Source organism: Haliotis asinina, chromosome 7 (assembly GCF_037392515.1).
Source record: "Haliotis asinina isolate JCU_RB_2024 chromosome 7, JCU_Hal_asi_v2, whole genome shotgun sequence".
Lineage (NCBI taxonomy): Eukaryota > Metazoa > Mollusca > Gastropoda > Lepetellida > Haliotidae > Haliotis > Haliotis asinina.
In genome coordinates, this window is record NC_090286.1 from 59,451,039 (window position 1) to 59,478,707 (window position 27,669).

General features: G+C 38.7%; 1 protein-coding gene across 1 annotated transcript; it reads right to left on the reverse strand.

The window, feature by feature from the left end:
* Positions 1-5,634: 5,634 nt before the first annotated feature.
* On the reverse strand, positions 5,635-27,080 carry LOC137290699 (uncharacterized). The gene is made up of 3 exons (XM_067821781.1): positions 26,735-27,080; positions 22,012-22,237; positions 5,635-11,544 (listed from the first exon to the last, which is right to left on the reverse strand). The coding sequence occupies exons 1-3, from the start codon at positions 27,044-27,046 to the stop codon at positions 11,069-11,071; spliced, it is 1,014 nt and encodes a 337-aa protein (XP_067677882.1). The 5' UTR covers positions 27,047-27,080; the 3' UTR covers positions 5,635-11,068.
* Between the last annotated feature and the right edge of the window lie 589 nt (positions 27,081-27,669).

The window sequence follows — 27,669 nt, forward strand, 5'->3', positions numbered from 1 at the left end:
TGTACAAATGGAGGTGTAACAATAGAGGTGTACAAATGGAGGTGTAACAATAGAGGTGTAGCAATAGAGGTCTAACAATAGAGGTGTACCAATAGAGGTGTACAAATGGAGGTGTAACAATAGAGGTCTAACAATAGAGGTGTACCAATAGAGGTGTACAAATGGAGGGGTATCAATAGAGGTTTTGCAAATGGAGGTGTAACAATACCTGGTAGCAACAGAGAGGTAAATACAGAGGTGTACCAAAACAGGTGTACAAATGGAAGGGTAACAATGGAGGGATATCAATAGATGTGTACCAACACAGGTGTACCAATGGAGGGGTACCAGTAGAAGGATACCAATAGAGGGGTACCAATAGAAGTATAGCTATAGAGGGGTGCCATTAGAAGGATACCAACAGAGGGGTACCAATAGTAGTATACCTCTAGAGGGGTGCCAATAGAAGGATACCAATAGAGGGGTACCAATAGAAGGATATCAATAGGATACCAATAGACTGGTACCAAAAGAGGAATATCAACACAGGGGTACCAATTGGAGTATATCAATAGAGGGGTACCAAAAGAGGAATAACAATAGAGGGGTACCAATTGAAGTATATCAATAGATGGGTACCAAAAGAGGAATAACAATAGAGGGGTACCAACAGAAGTATACCAGTAGAGGGGTACCAAAAGAGGAATAACAATAGAGGGTACCAATAGAAGTGTACCAATAGAGGGGCACCGATAGAAGGATACCAATAGACTGGTACCAAAAGAGGAATAACAATAGAGGGGTACCAACAGAAGTATACCTGTAGAGGGGCACCAAAAGAGGAATAACAATAGAGGGTACCAATAGAGGAATAACAATAGAGGGGTACCAAAAGAGTAGAAATGTACCAACAGTGATGTAACAATAGAGATGTAGTGAAGATCCAGTGTAGAATTGATCTTAAGTGACCCATGCTTGTCATAAGAGGTGACTAACAGAATCAGGTAGTCAGGGTCGCTGACTTGGTTGACACGTCATTGTATCCCATTTGCATAGACTGATGCTCATGCTGTTGATCACTTGATTGCCTGGCCTGGACTCGATTATTTACAGGCTGCTGCCATGTAGCTGAAATTTTACTGAGTCTGGTATAAGACTTAACTCTCTCCCACATTCATACACTCACTCACTATATTGCCTAGATGCTCACACTGAAAACTCAGGTTTGATTCCTCAATTAGGTAAAATGTGTGAAGCCTGTTCTTGGTATTCCCTGTATCAGGTATTGCTGGAACAACTTTAGAAGTGATGGAAAACCATACTCACTAACTCCCTCACATACTATCATTCTAACCCACCTACTCACAAGCTCTCTCCAGTGATGACCATACTCACTTCAATCGCAGGTGCTTACACACATTTTCACTTACTAACACATTTACATAATTACACACCACACCACACCACACTCACAATTTTCATCCAGGCACATCAGGTCAACCTCAAGTGACAGAACAGAGAAATTTCTAGTACAGTTGGTTGTCTATTATCTCATGTGGAGATGGATTCTGCTACGACAGAAAGACACTGAAATCATTAATATCAAGCGGTGTCACAGCTGGGTTTAGATATCAGTTAAACATCCAATATACTGTACAGGGCAGGGTAATAAACAACATATATTGGGACATGTTTGGCCACATCAAAAAGACAAAACAGGAATTCATAATGGATGAAATGAAATCTGTTCATGGCTTGGAGGATTGGAACCAATGGTCAATCAAGTCACCGTATTTATGTGTGTCTTTGTTGTGTCAGTAAGTACTTGCTGTGTCAATGCTGTGTCAGTGAGTACTTGCTGTGTTGATGCTGTGTCAGTGAGTACTTGCTGTGTCAATGCTGTGTCAGTGAGTACTTGCTGTGTTGATGCTGTGTGAGTACTTGCTGTGTCGATGCTGTGTAATTAAGTACTTGCTGTGTTGGTGCTGTGTCAGTAAGTACTTGCTGTGTTGATGCTGTGTCAGTGAGTACTTGCTGTGTTGGTGCTGTGGTCCTTCCAATATATACTGAGGGAAGCAAATAAAGGATCACAGGAAAATTCAAGCATTCCCTCAATACTTTCCAGTTTTCATCACCAGCTTTGAATAGTGCTGTGGTGATGAAAACTGGAAAAAATAAAGGAAAGCTTGATTTTTCCTGTGATCCTTTATTTGTTTTTCTCAGTATATACTGCAATTTGATTCTCTCAGTATATCATGATGTTTTTGGAAAACCGCACTACACAGACTGGCTTTCCAAATACTTGTCATAAATGCTAGAGCAGAACAAATGTTTTGGTGTAACACTGATTGATTGCCTGTTGTCTTGTGCTGCCTGACAATATGGCCAACAGAACTGCTGATCAAGATGCAATAATATTTACATCATTTCAAGTATATAAACAAGTCAACATTAGCAGAGGCACTGTTTGTCAAACATGCTGTAGTTGCTAAGATACAAGGGTTCTGTTCTTGTATGTGTCAGTTCTGGCAGACAGTTGTGTTTTTTTACATCGTTAATCACATTTTCTAAATGTGTCTACAGAAGATAATCTGCTTACATGATGTTCATGGTTCCTGGTCACATATTTGGGTTTCACTTGCAACAATAAAGATCCACTTTAACCTGCAATTGTGTGTTATAACTGCGATATTGGCCATGAGCCTGATCACAGTGCTTTATGTATGACTGGTCACTTATAGACGCGCCTGGACATTGGTTCGATTCCTCACATGGGTACAATATGTCAAGCCTATTTTTGTAAAACTAAATTTAGTTAGTCAGTCAGTCACTACAGATTCTGCCAAGCTTTGTCACACAAGTGGAGGCTCCTCCAACATACAACTGTGAAACTGTTGTTGTTTGTTGTATTTTGCCAGACTCAGTAACGTCCCAGCTTTATGGCTGCATTCTGTAAATATTCAAGTCTGAACCAGACAATCCAGTGATCAACAGCATGAGCATCGATCCACACAACTGAGATACAATGATCTGACCACATGATCCTAATAGTTGCCTCTTATGACAAGCAATTAATCAGTATTCATTGGTTAAAATGTGTCATATGGCTCGGCATGTGTCTTGCTGCCCTGACAGCAACATTCATTTGTTTTTTGTTGTTTAATGCAATACTCTGTAATATTCCGTGCCCTATGGTAGCGGTCTGGGCAATCCAGTCACCAACAGCATGAGCATCAGTCAAAACAAATTCATATATAACAACATCTGTCAAACAAGTCAGAGAGTCTGACCACTCGATAATGTTGCTTGCTTTTTACGACAATTATGGATTCTGATCTGGAACATTTCACAGCTATTAAACACTGAATGGACTATAAAAATAAAACAATGGTGGAAGACACAACTTTTACCTGCTGATTGTTTCAAAAGTATAAACTAAAATTCAACAAATGATTGTTTATGACACTTTATTTTTAAAAAAACAATTCAATATAGACATCAAATGTAAACAAACTCTATACAAAAGTAAAAAAATATGTAATCCCATCTTTCCAGTCTAAATATTCACAGCAAAGCTAGGTATACATACATACACAACAATCACCACACATTCCCTATGCAGACATATCATACAGAGATGCTACATATGATGTGTGATGTAATCGCTTTACAAGTTGAACAGCCAATTATGAATTAAGAAAATTAGCACTTCTTAGCACTACAAAATACACAAAAAAGGAAATGTGTTCCAAGAGTAACAAGAGGACAAAACTTGATCCCCAAACTTTACACTCAGATATATAAGAGATATAGCTGTTTCTCATGTGAATCTTAATCCCTTATGAGTTTAGGTGCACGATCACCAAAACAAAAGTATACTTAAAAATCTATTTTTCATTTAGACACATAACCTCACTGATATTCATTTAAATAACTTATTGTCACTAGACCAACTTTACACCTATCAGTTTTTACTCTATAAGGCCAGACCAATTTTATTCTTGTTTTACAGATTCTTGTCCTCAAAAAACCTTAAGGCAAGTAGAAGTAAGAAAACTCATCAGCCAAAGAAAAAACCCATATGAGTTTTTCAAAGGCATTGCCTTTCAAGCACGTACTCGCTAAGGTGCTCGAAGCACTTACTTATAACACAGATATTATTAGATAATTCAGTTTAAAGTATCTGAGAACAAATACCAGTGTTTTAGTGTCTAACAAACTGTCTTACTTACTCGAAGTCTCACTGTGATTAACTTAACATTTGGATTATATTTTTCGAGTGGGGACAGTTTGTTTAATTTTTCTTTTCTTTTTCTTGAAAAAATATAACTGGCGGATCAAAAATGAAAAGATAAAATTGGTGTGGCCTAGTATGAAATAGAAAATGACTGACACTTTGAGCTAGGTCTGCACTGTTTTACTGGTATACCAGTATATTGCAATATGTTTTTTAAACGACAGGTATTGCAATATTTTTTGTTGAGAACCGGTATATTGGGTAAAAAACAAAGTTTTTGTTATAATCTTTATGGTTTCAATTAAAATCTACATATACTTTTATTCACAACAGATTATTTCATTCATTATTCAATGACAACACTGCATACTGTAATACCATAAATTGTATAAAAAGGAAATAGTATCTCTGACATTTTGGGATTGCTGTTATCAGAACCATAACATACATGTTTAAGGACTTCTCAAGTAGAAAACAGGATTGACATGCACAATTTGTGTCACTCACTGTCAAATACTTAAGGTCCCCAAATATCGCAATACATATCGCAAAACAGACACCTATATCATTATCTACACTTTTGTTGCCAGTACACAGCCCTACTTTGAGCATACTGTAACTCTGTTTTGTTATTGTGTTGCTTCCTTATCAGGCAGAAATTCCAAGGACTTTCACTGTATCATTGTGTGTCCTTAATCATTTCCAGAAAGAGAACCTCAATCACTTTCTCTCGCTTCTCATCAGATATCAACATAATTATGTCAACACACATCATGTAAATATAATGTCAGTAATAAAGATCATGCCCCATATTATCTCCGTTGAGTGAAGGACTACTAAAATCTTGAAAGCAGTTTTCGAAAGAGGTTAAGGATATCACTAGTTCTATTTCACAGGAAGAAAACTGCCCAGACAACCTTTCAAACCCTGTCATAAGCTATGTCGGATATTTTACGAAAGAATCAGTCAAAATAGATATCAGCAAAAAATCAACAACAAACATGATGAAACAAAAACTACCATAAGCCAGTATCTGTGGTATCTACTGCATGCACCATGGGGAACTAAATGCTGTCACAGCAAGTGGATCAAGGCCATGGCTTAGTTTGGATCTGTCACTTACTGACATCAGGACTCTGCATTCAAAAGAGGAATATATATACAGTAATATATGCAGGCAGTAGAAATACGTAAGAATATATTTTGTGAAGACGTAGATGGAGGTCAAACATATATCTGTATTGTGATATACCACTATCTCTACTATCAGATCTCTTGTTTGCTTTCAGTCTCCATACTGTCACATCTCTGTATTATCTCTGTATTGTCTATACTGTGACAGGCCTCTCTATTTTCACTCATTTCTGCATTGTCGCCTATCTCTGTCTTATCTATATTGTCCTTAGCTTTGTTTTGTAACATCCATTGTCACAACTCTCTGCATTGTCACATGCCTGTATACTGTCATGTTTCTGTATTAACACAGATCTCTGTAAACATTTGCATTTTTAAATATGCTTCTGTTGTCAGATATCTATTGTTACACATAAAATATATATTATGCTGCATATCTTTGTATCACCAGTTCATTTCATTGTACCACTTGCTTCATGGGAAACATACAGAGATGTTTTCATTAATACTGTGTTGGCATGGGAACAGGTCCTGGTGACTGATGCCAGACAACCATGGCATTCAGGAATGCAATCAGAGAACAAGTTGGTACATACGGAATAATATTCCCTTCAATCACTGCCTGTGAATACCACAGATACAGTCCACTGATGCTGAATCAGATGTAACGGCACATTTGTCAAACCTATCTTGCGTCAACACAACGCAGATATGTCTCCCAACTCATTCAAAATAAACATGCTAATTCAACATCATGCACCACAGGAAGAAAACTGTTTGAAGTATGTAAATGTGCTCCTGGTGTATGTGCATTTGAACACTTGCCCAAGATGGGAGTTAGTTGATGCCATCACCTTTAGTAGACAGACACACAAAGATAGCAGCATACTGAATATGAGTTTAGAAACAATTAACATTTCAAAAGCATCAGTAAATTAACCAGCAACTGAAAACATATCTTGCATCCAAACAAAAACATGTTCCTGTTCCTAGAAACGTCTCAACAAAACATGCTGCACCTTTGGGGAGGTGAAATGTTCTGGTGTAATGTCAGTGTTGTACTATCCATCATGCTGTGGTCCAGTCAAAGTAATGCCAGTGCTGTGCTATCCATCATGCTGTGGTCCAGCCAAAGTAATGCCAGTGTTGTACTATCCATCATGCTGTGGCCCAGCCAAAGTAATGCCAGGGTTGTACTATCCATCATGCTGTGACCCAGCCAAAGTAATGTCAGTGTTGTACTATCCATCATGCTGTGACCCAGCCAAAGTAATGTCAGTGTTGTACTATCCATCATGCTGTTGTGTAGCATGGATTCGATGCAGACACATTACTGACTCAGTGCCAGCCCACATGGTCCAGAGTAATGCCAGTGTTGTACTATCCACCTTGCTGTTGTGTTGTGGAGCAACAAAACTCCCAAGAGTACATCATGTTTCCACAAGTGATATAAACAAAGGATAAGCCAGTCATGCACTGAACAAGATTGCTTGTGATATCAATCACAGGCATGCCTCATGAATATTGCAGACCAGTTACCTGATTACTGTTTGAACTTTCACCAGTATATCGTACTTCTGATGCATGTCATACGAGGTGGCTTAATGGATTAGGTGTTCATGCTTTCTGACTTGATTAACTGTTGCTCACAACATCAATCACAAGATTGTCTGATTTAGATTTGAATATTTACAGGCTGTCATGGAGCTGGTGTACTGGTGTGTGCTGAAAAACAACAACTGCATACCTCATGAATACTGTCACAATGCTGCAGTTTCTGCCTAGGAAGTTGGGGAGTGCCATCAAATATCAGACGAGCAAATTAAGGATTTCCGTCAAATATCAGACGAGGAAATTAAGGAGTGCTATTAAATATGAGACGAAGAAGTTAAGGGACAGCCATCAAATATCAGATGAAGAAGTTAAGGAGTGCTGGCAGATATTAGTCCTAAATGGGGGCAGTGGGGTAGTCCAGTGGTCGGAGCATTAGCTCATTACACCAAAGACCCGGGTTTGATCCCTCACATGGATACAATGTGTGAAGCCCATTACTGGTGTCCCTTGCTGTGAATACTGCTGGAATACTGCTACAAGCGGTGTAAAACCATACTCAGACACAAAGTCTATCCTAAATGGACATTAACTCATGTCCAGATTCCCACCAGCATGTGGCCTGTCTCTATTTACAAATACCACAAGTCCACAACGCCACAAAGATTACAACGCCACAAAGATTACACAATAGGAAGGCAGGACGTGGCTACATTAAGTGTATTGAATGATGCCAGTCAAACATGAAGGCTAAGTGAAACCTTAAAAACATCATTACCACGTTATCTGAAGCAGGCAGGAACTAATTTTCAGATTTGTATCAAAAGATAAGGATGATTAGTCACGTCAAGTATATTATCAGAGTTGTTGAACTGTAGTTCTGATTTAGCATACCATTGTTTACATTAGGTCTTTAACCTGGTTACAGGAGAGTGAGTGAGTGAGTTTAATTTTACGCTGCACTCAGTTATATTCCAGCAACATGGAGGCATTCTCTAAATAACTGAGTCTGGACTAGACAATATGAATGATCAACAGAATGAGCATCAGTCAGTTGGGAACCAATGACATGTGTCAAGCATGTCAGCGAGCCTGACCACCCGATCCTGTTAGTTGCCTCTTACAACAAGCCAGGGTTACTGAAGGCCAATATTCTAACCTTCACCTGTATGGGTAAGGCTACAGGAAATGTGGTAGCTGTGGAGGACAACTCACAATTTGCTGTAAGCTATCCTCATTACATTATGTTTATATTAATTAACTAAAACCACTTTCACTCTGTCAAAAATGTGACATTACTTTTCAGTCTGGTGTTTTTTCAACCAGTCTGGTATTACCACAACCAACATCAGTCTGGTATTACCTCAACCAACATCAGTCTGGTATTACCACAACCAACATCAGTCTCGTATTACCACAACCAACATCAGTCTGGTATTACCTCAACCAACATCAGTCTGGTATTACCTCAACCAACATCAGTCTGGTATTACCTCAACCAACATCAGTCTGGTATTACCTCAACCAACATCAGTCTGGTATTACTTCATCCAACATCAGTCTGGTATTACCACAACCAACATCAGTCTGGTATTACCACAACCAACATCAGTCTGGTATTACCACAACCAACATCAGTCTCTTATTACCTCAACCAACATCAGTCTCGTATTACCACAACCAACATCAGTCTGGTATTACCACAACCAACATCAGTCTGGTATTACTTCATCCAACATCAGTCTGGTATTACCTCAACCAACATCAGTCTGGTATTACCTCTACCAACATCACTCCGGTATTTACTTTATCCAACATCAGTCTGGTATTACCTCAACCAATATCAGTCTGGTATTACTTGTTCCAACATCAGTCTGGTGTTACTTAAATTAACTCAAGTCTGGTATTTCCTTAACTGACACAAGTCTAGTGTTACCACAACCAACATCAGTCTGGTATTACCACAACCAACATCAGTCTGGTATTACCTCAACCAACATCAGTCTGGTATTACCACAACCAACATCAGTCTGGTATTACAACAACCAACATCAGTCTGGTATTACCTCAACCAACATCAGTCTGGTATTACCTCATCCAACATCAGTCTGGTATTACTTCATCCAACATCAGTCTGGTATTACCTCAACCAACATCAGTCTGGTATTACCTCTACCAACATCACTCCGGTATTTACTTTATCCAACATCAGTCTGGTATTACCTCAACCAATATCAGTCTGGTATTACTTGTTCCAACATCAGTCTGGTATTACTTAAATTAACTCAAGTCTGGTATTTCCTTAACTGACACAAGTCTCGTGTTACTACAACCAACACCAGTCTGGTATGGAAAGCACATGACCTTGGACAAGCCTGCTGAGCATCATAACCCAAACACTAGAATAATAGAGCAGAGAACTCAGTTCACTTAAGTAAGACAAACAATCAGGTTTTTGCCTTCAGACGAAAGTAAATATATGCACTTGTCCAAAAATAGATAAAACAAAGGTGTACTCATGTGCAGATGATTAACACTGAATAAACCTCAGGCAGCATTACAAAGCAGATCTGATGGCAAGCTAAAGGAAATTGATTTTATGACAATATCTGGTGAGTCATTGAGATGCTAGATTAATAATCATATTTGGTTTTTTTTTACCATATTTGATGCTGTGAGCAGCTGAAAGACAGCTGAGGACTTACCCTTCAGAGTTGACTACCTGATACTCTGACATAGGAGCACATCACATTCAGCATACAGAACTTGGAAATCATGCAAAATTGTTTGTAGTAATTGGTCCCTTGTGGATTATTCTTTTCAGATCAAAGTCTTCACAGCACATTAAAGTTTGATTTGTAATACTCAACTTTGTATGATCCATGTTTAATTCAATAAATATTAATGAATTGCCAGCACAAAGAGATTCAGTTTCACGATGCTGTTTTCTTATGAGATTGGCTTGAGCTTCATTTTTTATTAATATCAAAATAAACATGCCTTACTCTTCATCAAAATTTGCAGTTTCAGAGGATGAAATAAAAGGAAAAATTCATGAGATTGAAACATAATGTGAACATCGTGGAAACCCACAATGATGTCTCTTATTCATCGTGACAGCCAGAGGTCCTCTGCAGTCATTCCACGGCTACGGCATCATACCGAGATATCATAGCTCTTCAATGTGAGCTTAGGTGAAATAGGGTTTAACGTCTTACCTGAGAATATTTTACTCACATGACGACCTGCCTGACCAAGACTTAAGTTGGGTTTCAAGTGCCAGCTCAGTGAGATACTATGCAGCAGCTAGGCAAGGATACCCACCTCAGACACATTATACTGACTCCGATCTGACCAGTCCTTGTTGTACCCATTAATGTTGAGCACCAGACAGGGACCAACAAGTACCATATTTTAATGCATGTTTTTTTATGATGCGACAGGCACTCGAATCCACGGACCTTCTGATTTTCAGACAGACACTATAACCACTGCAGCTCTTAAAACCATACCAACATCTAATAGTTGTCACTTCACACCCAGATATTATAGCTCTTAAAACCATACCAACATATCAAAGCTGTCTTAAAACCATACCAACATATCAAAGCTGTCACATTTTACCCAAATATTATAGCTCTTAAAACCATACCAACATATCAAAGCTGTCACATTATACCCAGATATTATAGCTCTTAAATCCATACCAACATAAGAAGGCTGTTACATCACACCCAGATGTTACAGCTCTTAAATCCATACCAACATAAGAAGGCTGTTACATCACACCCAGATGTTACAGCTCTTAAATCCATACCAACATAAGAAGGCTGTTACATCACACCCAGATGTTACAGCTCTTAAATCCATACCAACATAAGAAGGCTGTTACATCACACCCAGATGTTACAGCTCTTAAATCCATACCAATATATGAAGGCTGTTACATCATACCCAAATGTTATAGCTCTTAAATCCATACCAACATATCAAGGCTGTCACATCATACCCACATATTATAACAGGCATTCTATATTATAGCCAGTGTTGTCATCTGGATAACATCATGTGTAGACATTTTAGTTGTTGTTATGCACATGGTATAGCCATAAACAGTACAAAGGGATTATATCAGATAATACAATATGCTGCCTCAGATCTTGTGCTCTACAATTCATCAGGTATTCTTTTCTGAATGGTCTCTTCCATCTGCAAGTCACTGACTTCCTCATAAAGAACCTTTTTGCTCTCTGTTGAGTGATGGAGGCCCTTAACATCAAACCTCAGTGATTCAATCTCCACAACATCGTCCATTTCAACTGTCTCCCTCCGATCAGACCCATTGTCCCCTGGTATGAGGTGACGGAACTCACGATTAACAGAAAACAAAAACGCTAAAATGTTGGGATAGTTAAATTCTCCCATTGCTTTCTTATCAAAGGGTATGGCATTGAATTGTGGGGATTCCATACTCTCGCCCCCACTGGCCATGAGAACGAGCAGAGTAGGCATGTCCTTGTAAAACTTTTCCATTCCAAGACCACGAAGACCTGAAGCAGATGGCTGTACAATCCTGCCGAAACTGAAGTATTTTTGGAAGCGAAGTGACAGAGCTTTCATCATGGCTGAAGATTCCTTCTCTTCTGAAAAAGAGACAAACAAAAACATTATTGATCCAATCATGAGCCTGCTTTCAAATAAGTGATAATTCGTAGCTCTGTGACACCCCGAGATAGATCGCAGCCCTGCAGTGATGCAATATCTTGTTCAGCACTGAACAAAAAAGTTGTTGACATCCGCACATTGCAGAGAGGAAGCAGGACCACTCTCCGAGCCTGCCCCTCAGAGGAAATCAGTTATATCTTGGACACCACTCCAGCAGGCTGCTAATGAAGCACAAATATTGATATTTGTCCCCTTTTGTTTTAATAAGCCAATGAAATTGACTTCAAACTGACTTGCTAAATTTAATTTCAACCTGCAATCAAGACTGTATAACATATTCCATCCAACAAAACTGTGCCACTAGATGAACATGGCTAACATAACATCATTTCACTTTATCCTGAATCTTGTGGATTCCTCAAGTAGTGAATAAGATCATTAAACTTTTATTTCAACATCTATATTTCCCATTTCATGAATATTTCAAACTTGAATACCTTTCAAACCACTGTCACAAGATCTATATTCATTTTCTGATGACTCCAGAATTATATTTTATTGCCAGCTGCAGACGTGAGTTAACTCTGCACATCTGCGCACAGATGATTACATGTAAGACGTTGGGACATCAGCAAATGTACTATATACACATATGATCTCCGGATCCATAATGTATAAAGAAAATATTGCATACTGCTCCCAGTAAGTACAACTGCTCCCCTATTCATAATACAATATAGTGTTTCTCAGGTCGACCTGCACAGGCTCAATGTGCAGATCTGTACAATACTTCACAGCACTACACAATCACCACATACCTGTTATTATTACATTTTCAGCACTGTAAAAAGGGCTGGAATGATAAAAGACATTCTTCTATTGTAAGCTGTGCATAACAAGATTTATTTCTCGGCAGCACAGGGATATAATCGTTAAGTATGTGTTTACATTATAAAGCTATGCGACAGCTGTGCTTTGAGACGGGGTAATGGGGGAATTGATTGTCACAAACATACATCAACAGGAATCCTTTCAATGGCAACCTGCTACCACTCTACAGCTGACATAAATTCTACGTTCTTAACAGGTTCATTTTCATGGTATCTTGACTTATATAGTCATCCGTATCATCACTGGTACTGCCATCTTATCATGACCAGTGAAGATTTCAGTAACGCATGCTTGTCATAAGACACGACTAATGGGATCGAGTGGTCAGGCTCACTGACTCCTTTGACACGTCACCACATCCCAGTTGTGTAGATCAATGCTCATGCTGTTGATCACTGGATTGTTTGGCCCAAACTCCACTATTTACAGAATATTTATGTAAAATATTGCTGACAGCAGCGCAAAACTAAACTTACACAGTCACTTATTTTATCACTGCCAGCCTATGTGTAAATCCAATGAGAGATAATTGGTATCAAACATGTGACATCAATTCTAGATAACCAAATGGCAATTCCAAAGTGATAATCTGATGACAAAATATGACACACCACTTTGTGTTCTTATATCTTATCTAGTTTCAATTATCATCTTGATAATCCATGGGTATGACAGAAATGTGGAGGGTCTCACAAAGTGCGATGGGGACAGTCGTGTGGACAGTCACACTAAGTGTGATGGGGATGGTCGTGTGGACAGTCACACTAAGTGCCTTGGGGATGGTCTTGTGGACAGTCACACTAAGTGTGATGGGGATGGTCGTGTGGAGAGTCACACTAAGTCTGATATGGATGGTCGTGTGGACAGTCACACTAAGTGTGATGGGGACGGTCATGTGGACAGTCACACTAAGTGTGATGGGGATGGTCGTGTGGACAGTCACACTAAGTGTGATGGGGACAGTCGTGTGGACAGTCACACTAAGTGCGATGGGGACGGTCATGTGGACAGTCACACTAAGTGCCTTGGGGATGGTCTTGTGGACAGTCACACTAAGTGTGATGGGGATGGTCGTGTGGAGAGTCACACTAAGTCTGATATGGATGGTCGTGTGGACAGTCACACTAAGTGTGATGGGGACGGTCATGTGGACAGTCACACTAAGTGTGATGGGGATGGTCGTGTGGACAGTCACACTAAGTGTGATGGGGACGGTCGTGTGGACAGTCACACTAAGTGCGATGGGGACGGTCGTGTGGACAGTCACACTAAATGCGATGGGGACGGTCATGTGGACAGTCACACTAAGTGTGATGGGGACGGTCGTGTGGACAGTCACACTAAGTGCGATGGGGACGGTCGTGTGGACAGTCACACTAAATGCGATGGGGACGGTCATGTGGACAGTCACACTAAGTGTGATGGGGATGGTCATGTGGACAGTCACACTAAGTGCAACCATTTTATGAATCTATATCAAATCCATGATACCAGATGTTTCTATAAAGCGCCTAGCTTCAAACTGCTCAGCAGCACTGTTATGGCGGCCTCCACAAGGAAGACAAAGGTTTTAAAGGCAAACAGGCTTGAGAAAAACAAATGAATCTTCAACAGTGGTCAGTTGTTTGAGCTGATCTTATGGCAAGGAACCAGGTACCCTTGACTCCGCTGGATCTGTTTTCTAGTTTGGTTCTGGTCTCTGGAACAGTTAAGATTCATGTGATCGGTTGGCTAGAGAGTGTGGCTGATTTTGCTCGTTGACTGTAGTCTCTTGAGGTAGTAGTTAATCAGATTAGTCAGTCATATGTAAGTTATGGTCAGGAGTTAATTAAAGCTCGAAACGAGTAGTTTTAATGGCGCGGTTTCATTTATAGCGATGTCAGGAATTTTGTACTTGTACCTTACTAGAGTATATGTGACCTTTAAATGGTCCGATGTCATCAGCTGACTTGGTTCTGCAGCATTATCCTGCATGTAGGTGACATTTATAACAGCACTGCAGTACTCTATTCTTGACAAAACATTATAATAGGCTACAGCTTGTATTTTTATTTGGACTATTGTGTTCAAATTAATCTCATATAGCCAAATCAAAATTACAACACTGTCAATCTCTTGACAGCATATGAAGATCTGGGATAGAATTGATCTTCAGTAACCCATACTTGTCGTAAGAGGCAACTAACAGGATTGGGTAGTAAGACTTGCTGACTTGATCAGCACAAGTCATTACTAGATTGTCTGGTCCAGACTTGATTATAATTAGACTACTGCCATATAGCTGGAATATTGCTGAGTGTGGTGTAAAGCCAAACTCACTCACTCACTCACACACTCACCATGATGACACACATCAGAAATAAAACATATGCAAAGGAAAGTAAAGTCTTCAAAACTATTATTCAACTTTGCAAACTCAGCAGTTTAGTGCCCATCAAAACACATCAGTCATGTGGACACATGACTACTACACGTGGCCACTGTTGTTATTTTTTTTAAGAGCCATATGTGCAGATGCCACATACGGTATTGAAGAAGTCATGTTCTATGGATGCATGAATACTTCACTTGAAAATGATACAAGCCAGTCTCGGATAACATAACATATTAAATATGGTCACCAAGGCCATCATGTCTAAAACTGGATCAGAATTTCATAAGCACTGTTCAGTCCTATTACTTGATACTCAAAATTTCACAGGTTTCAGAAGACACATCACAATGCAGAATCTGCATATTTTGGTGGATGTAAAGTTTTTGAAGGTCAAAATAAGTAAGATTGTATGAGTTTTAAGTACAAAAAGTGCATGACTCCTTAAATATATCTGCCTAATCACTTTCAGTATGGCTGCCTTCTTGTTTGTTGTATCTACGAAGGTTCTATCCTAGGCAAGGACACCTTAGTCCATCTATGTCTGCCCACAAACTGTTCAGCTGCTATCACTTTACCTTCAAACTATATTCTACTTCAGGTTTGGCATCAAGACTACATTGTATTTGTTTTTCAAAGTATTTAAGTATTTAACAAATGGTTATTCAGAAAGAATGATAATTATTCTGTGTAATATGAGATGTTTGATCAGGAGGAATACCCTTTATTCTATGTATGTATTGTACTAAATATTATTCAATCTTGCTTTTTAGTCATTGCTCACTGTTAGCCTTGGCTTCATGACTAATTTTCTTTTTCAAAGTACTCAAAGATGTCTGATCAGAAGAATATTACATACTTTTTGTACTGAAAAACAACTATGTACTGAAGTACTACAGCTCAGCTCAACCTTGACTGCTTACAAGAAGGTCCCAGATTAAACAGAAAGCAGTTAAAGGTGGATATGTTTAAAGCATACAGTTACACATGCCATCTGACAATAAATGCACAGGTGGAGAAAAGTGCTTTTGATCATAAAAAACAGAATAAATGTTATATTTCCTCAAATGGCCAGTTCTATCATTCATGTTTTATCATAAAAATTCAATAAAAAATTGGTTTTATGATATATGTATCCATTAATAAGGTAATATGACTGTGATTGTAAATATAGGTGAGCTGACGCAACATCAATAACTTGTGATACAATTTTGGTGAATGAAATAAATATAAACCTATTTTAAGATTGTATGTAAGCAACAGACCAAATATGCCATTAACTCCTTTTATACAGTGTAATTGAATTGTGTATGAAATCTGTTGCCATGGTATTTCTGCTGTTACAAGCTCATAGTATGACAGTGCATTGCAACAAAAAATAACAAATGCACCATGCACCCACTCTGCACAGCTGTGATTTATAAACAGAATGTGTATTGTAGATGAGACACGAAGACATCAACATCCCCAACAATGAATATGTCTACTAGTTAAGATTATGTCAAATGTTTTGTGTGTTTGTAGTGGTAGTTTGTAAAAGTGGAAGGACAATGTTGTGCCAAGTTTGGTGAAGAAAATATTGAATCTTTGTAAGTTCTGCTCTGGAAAAGAGCACTACCACTAATTTCAGTCTAAGTCAAACTTGTTCCCATGGAAATGAAAAATATCTTATTCAGACATAAAAAACAGATGACCACAAGATCTATATGCCAAGTTTGTTGAAGAAATAGTAAACAGTTTTAGGTTCTGCTCTGGGAAAGTGCACTACCAACAATTTCAGTCAAAGTCAAATTTGGAAATGGAAATGTACATGCCATGGAAATGAAATCCCAAATTATCAAAAGGCAAGAGTACACCACCAGGTCTATCCAAGTTTCCCCCCATAAAACAATACCTCACATTACATGAAGACAATCAGTCTGTGAATATGGGTATTTACACCCTGAATAAACAGCACTGTCCTGTTTTGGAAGCTTTAAATGCCACTGCTGATGTGTGTATAACATCATTATCACATTAATTGCTTTCGTCAACACTGCGACATTTTATTGTATTTGTACAATCACTGGATTTGTACTGCCATTGTATTCTTTAGCAGTTATTGATGCTGACTTGCAAACCGACTTTATAATAAAATTGTAATGTATTTTATTGCTGTTTATTGGTTTACCACTAGGGTGTGAAACTCCCAAAAACTTCAGTCAGACCACAAGGCTGGTTACCTGCCCACAAAAAAATGCTAATTTACATAATATAATTAATTTATCATTTATGTTTAAGAGTGAATTAATAATGACTTATTATCCTGAAATATGATTAATATTTTAATTTACATGTCTAAATTTTAACCTTACCGTCTGGCAGGTGAATTTGAGAATCTGGCAGTTTGTGTTGAAAATAACCCGTCCATGGTGGTCTGGCAGGCAGGTATTGCAAACCCTGTTAACATCTAACATTTTTACATACAGATTTCTAGACCCAAGTCAATCATTGTTCCTGAAGATGTGATTGTGTTAGGGCAGACAGTTGTTGCACAAGCTCCCCCACAATACGTCTGCATATGCTGTGGGTCAATACATGATTGACAGTTGACACCTGGTGTCCCTGATTCCATTTGTCTGTCATGTGAGGAGACATGTTTCACCTGATGGGCGTCCTTCCCTGTCCATAAGTTATGGCATAATCTTTGCAGAAGTAACTCTCAACAACCTATTTATGGAGAATCGATATGTTAAGAAATGGACAGTTTCCTATTTGGGGTAAATCAATATTTACTGAATGGATATGCTCGGCTCACTCACCCTGGAACAGTTACAGTCATTAGTGGCAACTTATGGAGCAAAACATTAACGCAATCAGCTTTTGATGGCGCAATGTCAAAGGAACTGCACCAACATTTCTTGAAGAAATGCCAGTACTTAATTAGGCTTTAAATAGGCAGAAATAAGGAAGAAAATCTCACACTCCTTAAATAAAGACATGCATAATCGCAACATATGGCAACTAAAAGTAGATATGAAATGGCAAGAGCATGGAGCCTTTTATGTGGCCCACATGAGCCACTTGGAGTGAGAATGTGGAGCCATCTACAACATCAATCTGAGCCAAAAATAACAGGTTTCTGTTTCACCCTAGGTATATAACTCCGCAGAGTGAGTGAGTGAGTGAGTGAGTGAGTGAGTGAGTGAGTGAGGTTTAATGCTGCTTTTAGCAGGATTCCAGCAATGTCACTAGAATTGGGTTTCACACATTGTACCCATCTGGGAATCGAACCCAGGTCTTCAGAGTAACATGTGGATGTTTAAACCACTAGCCTACACCACTGCCCCATATCAAAGGTAGCCAGTTGGGATAATAATGTGTCCTTTTCTCTATGAACAAGAGGACCTCCTTCAAATAAGAGTGTGGAGCCATCTGCATGACCAGCAGGAGCCAGTTGGAATGAGAATGTGTAATCCTCTCATTGACCAACAGGACATCCTTAAAAAATAAAATATCATTATTGGCTGGAGCAAGCACATGAAGCTTCAGCTACACAGTGAGTACACAGCACACACACTGCTAAAATATTACTACCTACCAAATTTAAAACCTATTAAGCAAATCTGCTCTCTAAACCACAAGACATTTCATGATCAAAGAGCAAAGGTCAAAGTCAGTATTTCATATGTTATAATATAAAAAAAACTGTGCATATATGTTGAGATATATATCTGACAATAGTTTGAAATTTCTACTAAATAAACAGAAGTAATATGTTCACTACGGCTGCCCCCTCATGTACAACCTGTTACCAGAAAACAATATTTCAAATGAAGGATACTCAGAGGATGCATTCTATAAACCAACATTCTGCTGCATAGCCACAGGATATTTCTGCTGTTGTCACAGTCATGTAGAACACATATTAAGTAATATGATAATCACAGATCATAGAACATATAGTAAAGCACATCGATTGTGCCCCCAAATCAACAACACACCAGTGAGTGGGCAAGAGAAAACATAAACTGAGTTCTACTTCACAAATGTAAATTATTTTAGTCTGCAGGTGACAAAACCTTTCATGAAAAAAGTCTCCTGGTGACATGTCTGAATCTCATTATGAAGAGATAAGCTGTCACAAAATCTGATTCACAATAAACTGTAGTCCTTCTGTTTCCTAGTTTTGGTACATGTATTTATTCCTGTTTATAACAGGTTGTTATTAAAACTGTTGTCAATGGTAGATGAAATCAGCAGAATACACGTAACTTTATATACTCTACAAAATTGGAAATTTGACACCTGGATTTAATGGTAATATTTGTGACAGGGAAATTCAGTCTATTTTACTGTTGTACCATACACGGCATGTGGGGCCGATTGGACATGGTTTGCACAACCTGTGTGAAAAGTGTCAAAAAGCGTGAAAAAAAACGTATAAAAAACACAAAAATGGGCACTGAGTCATGTGATCACCATAGCGATACACTGGAATACAAGCACACAGACATTGCTAAACAGGAAAATTCATCAAAATTGCAAGGTCAATCAAAAGGCAAATATGCCATGACTGAAATCAGCAACACGAACGTACCATTGGGCAGGCTTAATGCTGGAAAACACTTTGTGTCAGGAGCACAAGCCCTGGGTTCCGCTACAACACATTTTGAGGAACTGCTGTCTAAAAAGTCGGCTCTGTTGCAGTTTCTCTCATGCATGGCTGCATGTTAAAAAAAGACAACATACAAACAGATTGTACTTTCTCCACAACTGCAACCTCAACAAACGGTTGCCACACGTTACATCTGGGATTTGACTTTCTCTGTGGAGAACATATGTTTAACATTTGACCACTTCCTCAAAGGCACTGTGTGTTCCTATCAGACAGTTGTTCAGATGTAGACTGTCAGCACAGAAATCAGATATCACTGCAGGTGTCTCTGAGCAAATACCACCTGACATAATTTCATGGTCCTCTATGGTGAAGGAAGAAAAAACACCCTGCACAGTGTTGTTTGCATGGTTAATAAATGTACTACGTAAGCACGGCTGATACATGTACTATGTGAGTGCATGGTTGATACATGTACTATGTGAGTGCATGGTTGATACATGTACTATGTGAGTGCATGGTTGATTCAAGTGCTATGTGAGTGCATGGCTGATACATGTACTATGTGAGTGCATGGTTGATACAAGTGCTATGTGAGTGCATGGTTGATACAAGTGCTATGTGAGTGCATGGTTGATACAAGTGCTATGTGAGTGCATGGTTGATAAAAGTACTATGTGAGTGCATGACTGCTACAAGTACTATGCGAGTGCATGCCTGATACAAGTACTATGTGAGTGCATGGCTGATACATGTAGTATGTGAGTGCATGGCTGATGTGAGTGCATGACCGACATCCAATGCTTGAGGCAAACAAATACCAGCACCTTGAGCAAGTAATAGTTGCATGAATAAGTGCACTATAGAAACATCCTATAATAATAAATAATAATAATAAATATAAGAATTTTCTGTCTTGTCAAACCATGGGCTGGGTGCAAATGTATTTAGGTTTGACTCGAACTGCAAGTTGCAGAAACAGCTCCATGCCAGAAATGACAATACAACATGGCACACCAACAGGGCGTCTTTCAGCCAACCAGGGCACAGCATACAGGTCAATAGATAAGCTTCCCTGGAAACGGTTTCAACACTGCGTTACTGCCAGAAGACAGCCACTAGCCCCTGGGATGCAATAAATCGTCTTTAATTACTATATCAAATTAGCCAGTACATAAATTGACTTTGTGAACCAAATTATGACTCGGTGTATTCCTTCTGGCACCAGTCGGTGGACTATCATATCCTACTGCCATATTAACTACATCCCTTCCACCAACACAACCACTTGCTTACTCTGGTTCATAACATCATCTGACATTCAAATATATATTGCGCAACACTAAACTATCACCCACAACACTGGATCTTCATGTCTATCATCAACATCATAGGATCCTCATGCCTTTCCTTTGGTACCATATTATATGGTCTCTGCTTTCGGCAACAACATAGGACCATCATGCCTTTCACCAGATACCATATTATATGGTCTCTGCTTTCACCAACAACATAAGATCTGCTTTCGCCAACAACATAGGATCTTCATGTCTATCACCAACAACATAGGATCATCATGTCTTTCACCAGATAACATATTATATGGTCTCTGCTTTAACCAACAATATAAGATCTTCATGTCTATCACCACCAACATAAGATAGTCATGCCTGTAACCCACAGTCTTAGGCTTTTATGTCTTTAACCAAAGACATATGATTTTCATGTCTATCATTCACAATGTAAGATGTTCATGTCTTTAATCAACAACATAAGATCCTTATGTCTTTAAGCCATAATATAAGATCTTCATGTCTTTAAGCCACAACATGAACTCTTCTGAGACATCTGTCACACACAACATCTCCTAGCTACCTGACTACCATTCCAGAAAGCCAGTCATTGTGCCAGGGAATATACTGACATGGCTTTCTGGAATGCCTAGGGTTTTTTTTCAGAAACAGACATCAAGTCTTGCACAAATCACACAATTTGTTTGGAAGATTAGTTATGTACAATATGTCACTGTTTCCCGTGTTTGTACTGAACTCTCTTGACAATAAATACAGAGACAGACAATATTGCAAAAGCAAGGGGTTCTCACACATTTGGCATGAATGTTCTACTCTACCAAGTCAAATCTGTTTCTGTGAAATATCTATATTCTGGGTTAAAACAACTATTCCTTCTTGATCTTCATTTATCTCTGATTTAAGAATGAGTGGCAATGTCTGTCCCTGATACTAACCATTTAAAGTAATAAATAGATTTTAAAATTCAATCTAAGCTAAAACACTAAGAATTATTTTCAAATAGCCAGAAAATACAGAAAATTACAAAAAGCAGTTATATTTCTTTGATGAAATCATTGCTATTTCACTTGAAATGCAGGATAAAGAAGAAGGTTCTCACTGCAGAACTGCTGCATCATGGAGGAAATTGGAGACAAGCATGTGTCACTGACATCAATCTCACAGCATGGTCAGGTCATTCCACGTTAAGCGGGTCAGACACAAGTTGACCTAACGCACATTCATTATTAGCTGCATTAACGACCTGGACTTATATAAAGTCAGTTGCTGCTACCTGTTATGAAGACAGCAGGGAATCGAGAGGGCTTCGACATGTAACTGTCAATCAAGAAGTCTTCAAGGTCATCAGAGGTCAGCTGCAAGGTTGTATCAGGGATGGAACTGACAGCCGTTGATCTTGCAGTGTTAGGGTCGCTAACTCTACGCCAAGATTTTAATTTTGTTTTCTTGGTGCCATGCTTGTACACACGTGCATCGCTGTCATTGTCAGCACTGTAGCCCTGCAAAAATTGTGAGAAAGTGATTCCTATTAACAATGGAGGAAAACAGAAACAATTATAGAATATATTTGCTTTCACTGTTACTCACATACATCATGCTGCTTACTCAAATACAGTTTGCCGTTCTAAAATGTAATAATTGGTGAAGCCAATAATAACAGGCTTCTGTTTCGTCCTAGGTATATAACTCAGCACAATGAGTGAGTGAGTGAGTGAGTGAGTGAGTGAGTTTACTTTTGCCCCGCACTTGGCAATATTCCAGTTATATGGCAGCAGTCTGTAAATAATCGAGTCTGGACCAGACAATCCAGCATGAGCTTCGACCTGCACAATTGGGAACAGATAACATGTGTCAAGCAAGTCAGTGAGCCTGACCACCTGATCCTGTTAGTCGCCTCTTATCACAAGCATAGTCACATTTTATGGCAAGCATGGGCTGCTAAAGGTCTATTCAACTCAAAACCTTCAAGGGTCTGTACCTCCACACAGCACCCTGGTTCCTACTGAAAGCTGGCCCCCTGTGGACCTTGTGCAGCAGAGGAACATGGTGAGTGAGGTGGGGACACCAGAAATTGTCATCATACACTGCAATGTGGACAAAGGAACCCATGACTTTGGGGAACAAGAAAAAATAATTTAACCTCTAGGCTACCCCACTGCTCATTTTGAAAACATGGCACAACATGCATTTGAATAAAGTAGACTTTCGTATCATCCTGTTCTGAAGGTATTAGATATCCATACACAAATCAAACCTATCGATCGTAGTGAGTGGATATGGTTTACGCCACTTTCAACAATGTTCCAACAATACAATGATGGGGGGCACTAGAAATGGGCATCACATATTGCATTTAGTGACTTGTTCTGATATTGATATCAAGAGGTTGTTGCAGCTATAGGCAGGAAGCTGACTGAATTTACACTTGTGTTGATATTATATAATCTTAAAGAACACAACAAAATGGCACCAAAGTAGATTAAGACTGTGTCCCAGTGGCCACACTGTGAGAAGACATCCATGGCCATTTCCAGCATACAGTGATCTGTTAAACTTGATAGGGGATGGTGTCATTTAATGTCATAGTTACCTAACTTTAAAGGCAAATATATTGGTTGAAATCCATTTCATTTTTACATCTGATACTGATGTTTTGCAAAACATCTGTAGTGTCCAAACGTGAGTTCTGATGTCAAGTTTTCTTTAAACTTTTAACCTCCTGTGGCTTGCATCATTTGCAGCCGTCTCTCTGGCTTGTGGTTTCTGATTAAGATTCTTGATAACTTTCTAAATTTGGTAATATTTCTTTTTCTTTCTTCATTACAATCTGAATTCCAACGTCCCGAACAAACCACTATGGTCCCATATGGCCTTGAAGTGCTGCCATGGTTGTGGTGTCTTCAACAAAATGACAAAATATCTGTCAAACTTAATTGTTTTCCTGTATTTACAAATCATGGCCACATAATGAAGGTTGATAGCATGAGTCTCTTTCTTCACCATGTCAAAGTTTCAAAACTTCAGGTTTTGCTGTTCATGAGCACAAAAATGAAAAATATTTTTCTCTATAAGTCAATAAACTGGATGTGTTGGCTAACCAGTACATATTAACAGACTGAAAAACAGACTAATGTCATAAATGTGTGAGTATATGAGTGATAGAGTGATAGGGTGAGTGAGTGAGTGAGTGAATGAGTGAATGAGTGAGAGAGAGAGAGAGAGAGAGAGAATGGCTTTAAGCCGCAATATTCAAGCAGGGGACACCAAAATGGCTTTGCACATTGTACCCATGTGGAGCATGGAACTGGGTCTTGCACATGACAAGCAACACCTTAATCTGTAGGCTACTCCACTGTGCCAAACCAGGGAAGGATGGGGGAGAGTTACTACTGCATGAAGCTACAATGCAGCACTGTACCCGTAGATGACACCAAGATGGCCTTCACAAGATGCCGGTGTGAGAAATCCATATTGACTAAGGGCTACTAATTCTCCCATTGGTTAAAAAGTATCAATCATTTTAATCTTGGAGATAATCATACCGATCAAAAAGAGAGATTCATTCAAGGATCACTGACATGTTTTGTAATCTTTTTGAAAGAGCAATTAGCAAAATTCCCAATGTTTTATAGATCTTGAGGCACATCAAATATTGATGCCCTGACAAAATCAATCATAATTCCAATTTAACAACTCAGGCATTATATTAGATTTTCATTTTTTATCATGCATTTGAAAATAAACCATTTTTCTATTTCCTTTTCAAAGACTGACAAGAGCTAATCACACAGTTATACGCACGCAGTTCTTAATCATCGTAGGAGATTGAAATTGACTCATCTTTTTAAAACGGGTACCTTTCCCAATTTCTTGCTCAAGAGCTCAGTATGGCTGCAGTACTATGATACTGTAAGGGGCAGTGGCTTAGCTGATGCTTTTCCTGGTCTTACCGAAGTTTGCTCCTCACCTGGGTTCAATGTGTGAAGCTCATTTCTAGCATTCCCTGATGTGATATTGCAGTACAGTCTCTTTCACTGTATTGCTGCAATGCTGGTAACTTCTCCAAGGTACTGAAGCTCACCTCCTTCTGACAATTTACAAAGTCATAATACCACAAAATTCTATGCATAAAAATAAGTGTGTGTGTGTTCTTTCGCAAATTAAAATGAAAGAGATACTTTAGGCTTGGGCAAACCAGGGGCCCCTTTCACAAAACTCTCGTAAGCCTAAGGTCTCGTAACTTTTCTCGTAGCATTCCTACTGCCTATGTTACAGTATAGGAGGCACGAATGCTACGGGAAAAGTTACGAGACCTTAGGCTTACGAGAGCTTTGTGAAAGGGGCCCCAGCACTGTTTGCAAGTTCAGTTCAAGTAGGTCATGGTGTTCGAGACCCATTTTCAGCATCACATATTAACAATAACAACAAAATGCAAAATATCTTTTAACATGACAATTGGACTTCCTGTCAATCATCTAAATTGTAACCCCTGTCTCTAACACAAACCACCTGAAATCCCTTTTCCTGGTCTGTATCTGATTTAATAAGAGTCATGTGAGACAATACTTTCATTTATATCCCAAAGCATGAGTCAGTTGCTGGGGACGCAAACAACGATGCACGTCATTGCTGTTTGCCTCTTTGGTGAAACCCCGGGAAACAGCCTAGAACTGGCAACCATCAGTGAGGCATGTTGTGCCATTTCAACCAAGGAAGTATGAACCACATGGTTGTCTGTCTGGCTGTTACACAGATATTCAACACCACCAATCACAGACTTATGTAAATGTCACATCACTACTTTGATAATGCTATTTTTTGAACGGCTTTATAAGTGAAAAGGGTTTAAGCAGTAATATTCAATCAACATCGCATCAAGGATCTGGGGTTACAAACATCCCACAATGTACTCATGTAGGGAATAGAACTCAAACAACTGGCATGACCACTGAACACTTTAACCACAGGACTATTCTACCTTGCTTCAAATGTTTAAAATAACCAATCTTGTTACCCAAAATCAGATCATTCCTTTACAAACCTACAACTGATAGAGATGTGCACCCCTCCTTTTGTCCTGAAATTTTGTTATATGACCACTGAAACTTGGATGAAAATGTTTCTGCCCCTGGTATCTCTACAGAAAAAGCATATACACACCCATGCTATACATCCTTCAATTACTGGTTTCTGATGATAAATCTGAATCACCATTGTAGATAATTTGCTTAACAGTTCGTATTACATTCCAAAAAAAAAATACACAAATTTATGCATCTAAACATACCATTACTTTAATATCTGCTATTATTTCTTTGTTCTGGGAGATTTGTGAAAAATCTAAATAATATTTTTGTATAAAGTGCAAGTTGTCTAAAACACTTTTACTGTATCACATGAAAACATCTGGACTTTGTGGCAAATTTCGTTTTATGTTTCCAGGTGTTTTCTTTTGCATGTTCTTTTGTAGATAGAGTGTCAAGCTCAGTTTGTGGCAAGTATTAGTACTTCTTAAATGGACCTCTGTAAATACTATCAAGAATCTTTAATCCAGTACACCCAATCTTAGAAGGACAAGTGGATCATTCTGCAAGTGATGTGTGGAGTAGGGAATTGTCTTATAAAGTTTTGCTCAGAGATTAGTGTCATTTAAAGAGCTGGATCATTATGTCTGGTCAATGAAGGCATATTAATTAAGATTTGAAATATGCTTGCCACATAATAATTCAGTTAGATATTGGATGAAGCAATCTTATTAAACTAGTATACTAGCTGTCTCCACTGCTATCACTTCACATAAAGCTACATATCCTGAAAGCACAGAAGTTTCCAAAATTCTAAATCTGTGACAACTGTGACGTCATATACTTTTCAGTGATATCATTACTACGTCACCTCTTCCCAATCCCATTAATTGTTCCTTCTTAATGTGCAAAATGGTTTATTACACTGTTAAACCCAATACAACATTAATATCATTACAAACTATTATTTACAATTTCTTGTAGTAGTTGTTCGTTGTTGTTGAGGTCCACCATGCCGACCCAGACCACGCCCCTCAGGCTGACGGCCATAGACTTCCAGCTTCTCTCAAGCATCCCAGTGTGAAAGATGACGATCCATGGATCAGGACGTTTAATCACCAAGTCGGAAAAGTTTCCCGCGGTTAGCGGGAAGATGTCCTGAAACATCTCATAGTCTTTAAATGCTGGTGTTGTTTGATCGCTGAAAACATACTGACTACTGAGTACCTCTTCGACAGTCATAAACAGGATCAAAAGTAACACAACACCACTACATGTGGCCATTTTGAAAACTTCTAAATGCAACTCAGGATATCCGCGTTATGAGTAGAAATTCGTCAAGACCCGCTTCTAAAAGGGACACTCAATGTTTACGAAAAAAGTTGATAATAAAATCATTAAGAGATTAGTTAGAAGCATCTGAATACACTATGATGGTGAATGTTAAGCAGATGCCGTGTCATATGTCTTAAAGCCCCAAATTTAGTGATTTCTGAAGTCTTTTCTTGACCCAGTAGAGCAACATATTTTAGGTGTTACGAATTTGAATGTACACCGGCCTGAACGCGGAAGTCGATTTGTCGAAACGCGATAGGATAGTTTACCTTGGTTACCATTGAACGCGCAGTGCAGGTGATTAACCTAGTCAGTTACGGCCAGAAACAAAAGTCGCATTGTGCAATCTATCTTTATGTATGTTTTGAACAGAAAAGGTATCCGTATTAAAAACAAGCTTTATTTTGAACTGTTTTCACATGTAATACTATTTCGTCCATTTAAACCGAGGTCATATATTCTTTAATATTCCATTCAAATTAGTTTTTTTATTATCTTACCCAAATCTGATGTATTTTGATAATCCACATACATCAAAGAATGTGCTGTAATTACCTATTGGATCCAATAAC

Bases quoted from the DNA above. Each gene is read 5' to 3' on its own strand.
- LOC137290699 (XM_067821781.1), bottom strand. From the start codon at position 27,046: ATGGCCACATGTAGTGGTGTTGTGTTACTTTTGATCCTGTTTATGACT. The intron at 22,238-26,734 runs GTAAATAATAGT...CAATTTTTGCAG, and splicing joins AACAACTACTACAAGAAATT to GGCTACAGTGCTGACAATGA. The intron at 11,545-22,011 runs GTAGCAGCAACT...TCTCTTTTTCAG, and splicing joins CCCTGCTGTCTTCATAACAG to AAGAGAAGGAATCTTCAGCC.